Source organism: Acanthaster planci, linkage group LG03, assembly GCF_054643075.1.
Source record: "Acanthaster planci isolate LZ-2023a linkage group LG03, COTS_SCS, whole genome shotgun sequence".
NCBI classification, from domain to species: domain Eukaryota; kingdom Metazoa; phylum Echinodermata; class Asteroidea; order Valvatida; family Acanthasteridae; genus Acanthaster; species Acanthaster planci.
The window spans coordinates 13050128-13059654 of NC_141779.1; the positions used below are offsets into that span (position 1 = coordinate 13050128).

The following is a 9527-nucleotide window of genomic DNA, read 5'->3' on the forward strand; positions in this document are numbered from 1 at the left end:
AACCTCTGGCATTTTGAAATTTAGCAACTCACTTTGACCAGTCACCGACACCACGAGAAAAGACATCGCCACCAACAAATGGAAACAGGCTCCGATGGATGTCCCATCAGCCATCTTTTGAAGATCTGAAGAAAACGGTTATAAAACGGAGAATCTACAATCGTTGGTTTCTGTTCAAGTTGGGTCTAAGGTAAAAACAATAGAAACGACCATGAAACAAATAAAGCCGGAGTTTTTATTTCTCAAACCACCTTCATGACAACATACTGTTTGAATTTCCCAGACCAGTTTCCCACTAGTCCCCGCTGCAAGTCACAATTTTGTCTACTCCCTGCTTTAGTTAACAAAAAAGGGTTAACAGTTAATTAAAAGTTGCTGAACTCGCTGAAGAGTAACCATTTTCTGTAAGTTTTCAGAGGTGGGAAGTTTCCTGCCAGCAGAAAAAATGACAGAATAATCCTACATGAGTCATCGGTTCTACAGTCAGTGTTCTGTTTCGCAATAATTTCCGGGAGACCGTCTTCCCCGTTTTCTCATTCTCTGTGAATTAGAACTAAAACCAGGAAAATATAGTTCGGAAGCTTCCTGCCGAAGATTCACACATTTATAACTATTTACAGCGTGGACTCAATCCACCGAGTTCCTGGTTCAAGCATGGTTTCTTGACTCCATCGTCAGAACCAAAACATTTCCTGAACACGTTCTTCAAAGCCACACACTGAGATGCAGATCGGGTTTTAGAGCACACAATGTTTTGATACAGCCTCTGAAGCGCTTCTCAACAATAGCACGCATCAAACCTGTACATATTGACCCACAAGACGGAAAAGGACGTTCATTAACTCCAAAATAATAGTTAACTTGTTTTTAGAATTCTGATACACGATGGACGTCTTAAGGCCAGTTCACACTTCACGCAAATGCGAAAGCGAAGCAATTTTGACATCATGAAAGATTTGCAGCAATTGTTTATTAAACAAACAATTACTTCAATTGTTCGTTAAAAACACTTAAAACACCCTTTGGTGCAGAGGGACGTCATGTTTATGTTTGATACCCCCTTTCATTATATTTTCAGGTGTTCCAGTTGTTGCAATAAATCCTAATGCCTGTTTCAAACGCAAGCAAGGGTGGCCCAAACGTATTGGATTTTTGAGTGCGGACCTGATGGGAACCTGTTTCCACACAAAATCCACTCCCTGCAGCTGAAACTATATGCGGAGAGGACGCATTCGAGTGAAAGTTAATCAATCGAATAGAACGTGATTTCACTCAAGTTTCCACTGAAAGGGGTTCTTTTTAAGTCTTGCGATCTAAATTCACGGTGACTGTCACGCTAAAATGGCCAAAATCCCCAGGCTCACTTTGCCGGACCTAGAGAGTAACATAGGAATCCCGCGTCTGGCCCTTGCTATTTTAACAACAACCTGTCTGCCGTGCCTGTACAAAAAAAGTGTGTTTTCACATGCCTTTTGAAACCCTTTTTTTTTCAGGGATTGGAATTTCTACATCGTGCGCGGTAAGATCGTTTTGTGAACAGGCACAGGGTAGCCATTTTTTATTGTGATCCGGAGATCTGTCAAATGGGGTGTGCCAGACTATTTGGGGGGTTCCACCTCTAGTTTTCATTTTCTAAAATGTGGTTAAAAACAGACGGATATAATTAAACATATCAATCAAATTACATTATTCGTTAGTGTAAATGACATTAATTTGCGTCAATTAATTATTAAAAAAGTTAACCTTGCTTTCAATTCAATTTGGCCGACTTCTGAGTAAGGCCAATACAGAGGTAAATGATACTCCTCCACACTCTTTGTAACGACTTCATCTGCGTCGCTTCAGACTCAGTAGAAGCATGCTTTCAACGGGATGGTTTCGTGGGCTGCATTCTGGAAGGGCCTCCTTTACTATCCTTTTCATGACATTTAAATAACAGAAATACTCGCAGAACAGAACTAGGAAGTTAAAATATGAACATAAGTCCCAATAGTAACATTTTTCTGGTACTTTTTTCTCTGCGATACATGTAAATTTGCAACAGTCAAATCAAAATAGGAATAGGGTCTGCTCTTTCCACTCAGCCGTGTTTTCCTGCAAGTGGTTGCTAAAACTATGGTTGGCTGTCGGTACAAAAATAAAAGAATAAATCACACAATGTTAAAACTCCTGCACAACTACTAGATGAAAATACAACCCCATGCTTCTATAAAATTATTTTTAAGATTTAACAAAATGTCCATTATGAACGAAGGTAAGAACAAATATAAGGTAAGATCGAAAATCAACCAAGAGGAGATGTTTCTGCAAACATTGGCCTCCCATACAAGGTGTATAGGCAAAATGAAAGCGGTTTATAGTAATGTACATTGAGTGTAAATTCAGAGCCATGTAACTCTTCTTCATGCACGAGGGCTGAAGCATAATCAACATCGTTGTCCAAACCATCGCTCTATCACCTCAAATGAACACTACAACCACCAATTTTATCAATCGTGTCATCAAATTGTCACTATAGACTTATCCAACAATATCACTGCTCACCATCACCAAAAGTTCCCAATCAGTCAAAGTCACAATTTATTTGCGAGATTATTTGCGAAATTTCATGTCTTGTAATGACCTTCACTGCTTCCATTATAACCACCACCACACAAGCCCAGTTAAGCAGGTGTCCTGGAGTCATGCCGACCCAAATAGATTAACGGGAACAACGCGGGTCGACCCAATAAAAATTTGGTTTCAGAAGGCAGGTGAATTTAATTTCATAAGAACTCCTCAACATTCATAAATCCCAACAATACTCACAAACGTAAATACAAAAGGCATCAACTGTATTACACCTGAACTGGTGCTTTTAATCATTCTTTAATAGAACTCCTCCGTCACTACAAATTTGTTGTTTTCCAAAATGTCCATTTTCATTTATTCCATTGAGGAATACAATGGGCGTCTAAGTACATATACATATATATTTTATTTGCATCATGTTCAGCTCATACAAGAGCTCAAAGTGCCGATCTTTCGCGCGCTGGCGCGCCTACTACTGTCGCTACCACTGTTTTGGATTTCGAACGGAATTCAAATCTTGCTTTTAATTGGATCGGCGCGACTCTCTGGAACGCATGTCTGAAACGGGGTGTATTATCATGAGTGGGTAAAGTCTCGGGTAAAGTCCGTAGTGGGTAAACACTAAACAAACTGTAAGTCCCCCTCGAACCCCTGTTCTTGTACAGCTTGCAGTTCCCGGCAAGCATTGGAAACAAATCGTCACCCACTTCACAAACTAACACTCAGTTGCGAGTGTGTGTCAGTAAAAACAGCGCTTTCGACATTTTCGGTTTTCACGAACTAGCACCCGGTTATGCGCGCACATCGCACACTGAAGCAAAATAGACTGATTTCGTTTACATGAAATTAGCACACAAGATTATTACGGTAATTCAGCATAGAGAAAAATTATTTAAAAGGTTAGACGATTATTTATTCCATCCACATCATTGGTGCCTCACCAGAAAATTTAATTAAAATTCGTTTTAAGCACTAAAACAAAGATTGTGGTTAGTTCGTGAAAACGAAAATGAAGGGACTGCGAGCTGGAAGTGCCGCAATATACTGGGTTCTACTTTGTGAAAACAAAAATCACTCATTTCTCTAAAACGTTCACAAACGAGATTACCTCGCGCACAACTGAGTGTTACGCCGTGGTGTTTTAGAGCACGTCATCAGATTTTCAGGCCGAGTCATCTAATCTTCTCACTGCACAGAACGATATTTTTCTACAGAATCTCAATCCACCAAAACTGCATTCTAAGCGAGTAAAGTACCCTCTATCTAAATTAAGACAAGCATTCAAATTAAACTCACCGCGTACCTGGTTCTTGAAAATCGGAAATTTCAGCTTTAATGCAACTCTTTTGCTCTCGCGAAACTGTGTAAAACTACATCAACTGTGTGGCTGAAGTTCATACAAGGCCTACTGATGGCAAATGCGGAATACTTCCTGCTATACCATCAATAACTTGCTTTGCCAATGGTTGAAATGTGCATTGTACCCCAGTTTTTTTATCTGCACTGTCGCGCATTCACCCGTAACAGTACATTGTGGTGAACTGAAAGCTGGTCGCCCGTAGTTAGTTGGCATATCCTTCAAATGAGACCTCAACAGGAAATAACACACCAAGTTCAGCATGAACTGTGTGTGGAGCATTGCCTTTTATACCTCCGTCAAGTACAGACCGCCATTTGTCAATATGATAGCTCACAGTGAAACATGGTTTACTGACCCCGAGGAGGATCTACTTTCTTGAACATCTACAAAAGCTTCCCAACTACTCTCCCAAAATCAATCCCTTATTACGAGACACTATAAGGGCCTTGAGATGACCACTCATGATGAGAACTACACAGAAGAAGGGGAAATTTAAAGAGGCACACCGCTCTGAAATGGCAGAAATTTCCATTGTTGAGATTCTTTACGTACATGTGTTTCATCTGAGTTGTTATGACCCAAGTACATGACTGGACTCGAGTCCGACTCGGGTCACACGTTTTGGAGACTCGATTCGAGTCCCGACGGGTAAATGACTCGACTCCACTCCAGTCACTTCAATCAAATGCCACAACTCGATTCCCTCATTAGGAAACCCAACTCGAGTGAAAGGTAATAAGAAGTGAGTCCAAACACAAAACGAACTTCTCGTGGAAAAAAATATTTGCAATGACAGTACCAGCGTTCATTCTCATATCATGCATTATTATCAAGACGGTAAGATCGACTCCACTCGACTTTTTGACCGAATGACTCATTCGAGTCGACTCCAGTCACCACATTCCAAATATTCGACTTGAGTCACAAAAATTTGTGACTCGTTACAACTCTGCTGTATGACAGAATTACGCAGAAATGAAACCAAACAAGCCAAACAACGGTTTCTGTACAGTTGAGGCAGCATTGAAGCTTGCGCGTATATGTATTTCCAGCCGTGTCATATACAGCATCAAACAGTGGCGTAAATTTGTTCCGGAAACTGGGGGATGGGGACTAGTGGGGGTGAATGACGGCCCGGCCATGGAAATTTGAAAAGTGCAGGGGGGCTATTACGTGTGTAATATGTATTACTGTCACGAAGTGAGGTTAATTTGTTCAAGAGAAATAACTCTTGAGTCTATTTACGCATGGGAGCCAAACATAACTTGAGTGTGCGTTGATAGAAACAAATTGTTGATTTTATTTGGCCAGTGTTTCCATGTAGTATTTTTATTTAAATTAGATAGGTTCGCGGGAAGAATTGACAAACCCCATTGGATAGCTCGACTCTTGCTTGAGTAAGTCCTTTCTTATGAGGTCACCAGGGTCACACAACAAAAGGATTGAGGGTGTCCCACGTAGAAATTTGGCGGGGTTTTAAAAAAATTTTCGGGGGTAAAGGGGACTTGCGTCGGAGAGTCCGAGGAGAGGGCACGTCTTGCCAGCCTCGATGATTTTGCTGTGAGTTTGAAACTGCGAGAATCCAGCCAGTTGCGCTGAAGAACTTGATGATTGGAAGCTAGTTTATCGGTGAAGATAAGTTCCGTTAATGACGGGACGCTAGTGTATCGGTGAAGATAAGTTCCGACCGATACGCAAGGCGGAAAAAAAAAACTACTCGAGACGCAAGATTTCCCAAGAACCAGGTGTCTACGCAACCTGGTTCTACTGTTGGTATTGGACTAGAAGTCCGATCCAAGAGCTGGCCAGAAACTTGAACAACTCAAGACTCGGGGTTAAGTCAAGACCGCTGTACAACGAGAGGGTCAGGTCGGCGCCCCGAAGGCTACTCTGCGGTGAGACAGCCCGCGAGTTCCTGGCCAAAACGTGAAACAGTATCACTGCAGTGACAGAACGGATCCTTTAGAATTTTTACGTTAAATTTAAGTGGTGCACCTACTGTGTTGAAAACCCCAATAGTCCCGGGCGTATTTCATATCGTGTGAGATCAACAAAACTGTAAATATTTTTTTAAACTATAATAAATTTGTAAATTAGTCTCCGTAAAATAGAAGATCTGGTATCCAGTGTCTTATTTTGCTGGAGAGTGCAAATAACTGCCGAAGGTTATGTCCTCGGGGTAACCCAGGATGTGACAATTACATTCATACAAAATCTTACCACAACTTTTTATGCCTTTTTTGATTGTTCTCCTTTTCTAAGTGATACTGAATATATTTTGGCTCATTAGAAGTTTGAAAACTTCTTCGCTATCCGCTTTAATTCTTTTCTCACCCCGGAAAAGTGGGGGGTGATTCAATAGCCCATCACCCCTGGTTAAAAAGTGGGTGGGGATATATGCCCCCATCCTCCGTGGGATATACGCCCTGGCCAACATTTTTTAAGGCACTTCCCCGTCACACTAGACCGGCGCCCGCTCGACCCGTCAAATTTTACACCTCCGAAAAAAGCCACGCATTTGAGCGTGTAGTTCCGTGGATGGAATGTTCATGTTTTCAATGATCACTCTAACGTATATGATTTTGCTAGCACGTCCAAAGCGTTTCAGAGACCAGATGGATACATCCAGGGCAGATTACCTCCTTTAACTCCTCTAAATCAGTTATTAATGCATGAGTTTTTCAACTGTTGGTTTTTCTTACCAGGGTAAATACTTCCGCGTGTGCAAAATATGCCTTGGTTTATTAAGAGGGCAGTAAGCTACCCACAGTACATTGCGACGTCGGAACCGTCTTCACGAAATTTAGTGAAAGACTTAAGACCTTACCAGCTACCTGTTTGGGAAAATATTGCGTTGGTAACATGTTTTGGCTCCACTTTTGAAATGGAAACCGAAATCAAATGTTCAGTTCGTTTGCTACATTTCAAAATCGGAAACCAGATGGTCATGCTACTGCTGCTTATTTAAAAAGCGCCTTCTGTAGTCCTCCATTCAATGACATCTCGATCTTATCGTCTTTAACTTTGCACAAAATTTCGCTCTATAAATAAATGCACAATTATCAATACAGTTTGTTGACAATTTTATTCTTCCTCTTTTGGGAGGATGAGGGTGTGTGGCTGTTATTTTGCTTGTGTTCCTGTGTTGGTCCTCAATGTTCTATATTTAGACACACCTCTTCAATTTCTAATGGTGTGTCGTGGCGCACACATTGTATATAGTATAAACGTCGCACACGCTTAAATGGGCCACTTGAGCTTTAGGGTCAACATAATGAATCGAAGAGGTTTTCCCTAGTGCTAATGGAATGATATTGATTCTGACAAAAATGCTCTTCTCTTTACAGGGGGCGAAGAGCATGTGGAATTTGTCAAGAATGTGGTTTACTGCATACATATATTTATCATCTTGACGGAAATGGGAGAAAAGGAGATACAAAGAAATGAATCGGGAAATGCAGATTTCAGATGTTTCACTTGTGATTGTGTGTACTCGATTTGCACGTCTGAAACGAGGACCAGGTTTCACTTCTTTTCGTCATCTGGCGTGAGAACGTCAGCGACAAGGCAGCCAAAATATACATATATATTTAATAGCACTGAAGTGATACTTATGTTTCAGGCTTTGCATTGTGAAGCCTTGAATCTACTGGAGCCCTGCATACACTGTTGGCAAAGTTCGGCAATGGCAGTCGCTCGTGTTGCTAAGGGACAATGTGTAATCAATCCCCTGCCCTCCTGAATAGAAGCAAGCGGCTTAGGAAGCCAAATAAAAGAGAGGGAGACATTTATTTCGGCCCGCTGAATGCGTCCATCTCCTCGTGATACGATTGTTGGTTAATCTTTATACCACTTTTGTCGAGGTTAAGAAAAAAGGGCTTTATCCAACCTAAGATTTAGCCGTCTGCGAGGAAACACATCATAGTCACCTCTGAGATAGTGCAATGTACTCACAGCGATTTTTTTGCGGCAGATACGTCCTTTATGGCCTCTGAGTTATGCAAGTGACATGGGACCAGCGACTGCATCTGCTTAAGGAGTCATTAAACGGTGAAATTCCGTTTACTCGCAAGCTCTGATTTGCGAGCCAGATTGCAGGCCAACAGTAGGAGAGGATACCAAATTAATCAATTCTTTTAATTAAGAAATGAAATGTGATGTTTTTCCCCCGGATGCTGATACGAGATTGAGCTTACTAGTTGACTGACTGATCAGTTGGGAAACTGAGAAGGCCTTTTCAGTGTCATTGGAGCAAGTGCCCTGCGAAATCAACACTGCAGGTACTCCTTCGATTGTGAGCTGGACCATCAAAGGGTTCGGGATTATGAACAAGCACCGCTTTGCCGTCGAACACCAAATGGCATGTCAAATTTACGACCACCGAACGTGTGGGTCGCTGGTCTTCAAAATTTACCATCGACCTCCGCAGCCCACAGCCTTGGACATAGCGAAATGGTACCTGTCCAACACTGAATTCTCCTTTCTACGACGTTGTTTTTAAATCAAATAGGAATAATCCGACTAAAAGTGTGTATTCCTTGTAAATTCAAAGCTATCTGCCCTGGAAATTTCCAAATGTGAGACAAACATGGTCGACGAACTCTCCAGCGCAGAAACGCTAGACTTGTACCGGTACCTCGCGTGAACAAACGTGTGGTTTTTTTAACTAAAGGACACGTGGGTTAATAGACACCTGATAATCATTGACAACACAAAAAAGAACACGTAACCCCGTCTCCGTGGTAATCATGAATGATCGAACTACGGACTCAACTTAAAAGGGCAATTCATTTTTTTTAAATTTGCATTTCAGAACTCAACACTTCCTAACGATGGTCGTGAGAAGTTGCCAGCCCGTTTGTCTCGTCCGTAGCAACGATTGAACAAGCTGTTTAAAGCTGAGAATTAAACTGGGGCTCATACTGCACAATTCGTAACTGAGCATGCCACGCCATTGTGCGAAAGGATGGAGTGCCTCTTGGACAACTTCAGAAACATGGACGGACGAGATTCTATTGGATATTCGTTACTAAGTATTTATCGCAAGAACACAGAAAATAAGCAAACATTGGTGTGGACATGAGGGATCTAACAGTAACGTGCAAACAGTGAGATGGGGGTCGATCGGTGCTCTGAAAAACAAACAAGGGAATGTTTTTAGCCTTATGAGTGTACTCACGAAGTGTTGTTGGACATGGATGCTGGACAAACGCCGATGACTGGCAGACAAACATTTAAGAGTTTCTTTTCCAGTGGCCATTCGCCGTACCACAACAGCGGTACACTATCGGCAGCTGTGAGCGATTCAGCATTCCGCTATCCAGACATGCACGTGTCGTTCCCTCCGCTGTCCGCCTCATCAGCGGCCCCCGCGCCTGCTGTACCGGGGTACTGTGGCGAGATAAGGTCCCACGCCGGACACCGTGCGCTTGGGACGTCCAGGCTGACAGGTTCGGCATCCTGGGGCACGTCCCGCGCGCCAGTGAAGCGCCGAGGCTCCCTCTCCAGCCTCGGGGACGTGATCTCGGGCGGTCAACAGCAGAGACAGACTCTAAAACTCGCTGATATCACCGACTTCGATCTGACGCGGCCGTCG

At 42.4% G+C, this 9527-nt stretch overlaps 1 protein-coding gene across 5 annotated transcripts in view; it reads right to left on the bottom strand.

Moving 5' to 3' along the window:
• Positions 1-9527, bottom strand: part of LOC110991030 (tenascin-R-like) — a 55094-nt gene that overhangs the window by 12834 nt on the left and 32733 nt on the right. For 2 of the 5 annotated variants that reach the window (XM_022256117.2, XM_087134547.1), the window contains exon 4: positions 33-125. In XM_022256117.2, coding sequence (XP_022111809.2) covers positions 33-114 — 82 coding nt within the window. In that variant the 5' untranslated portion in view covers positions 115-125. Of the gene's footprint in view, positions 1-32; positions 126-3867; positions 4164-9110; positions 9510-9527 lie in introns of those variants that run through there. The other 3 variants (XM_087134546.1, XM_022256116.2, XM_022256115.2) reach the window with 3 other exon arrangements.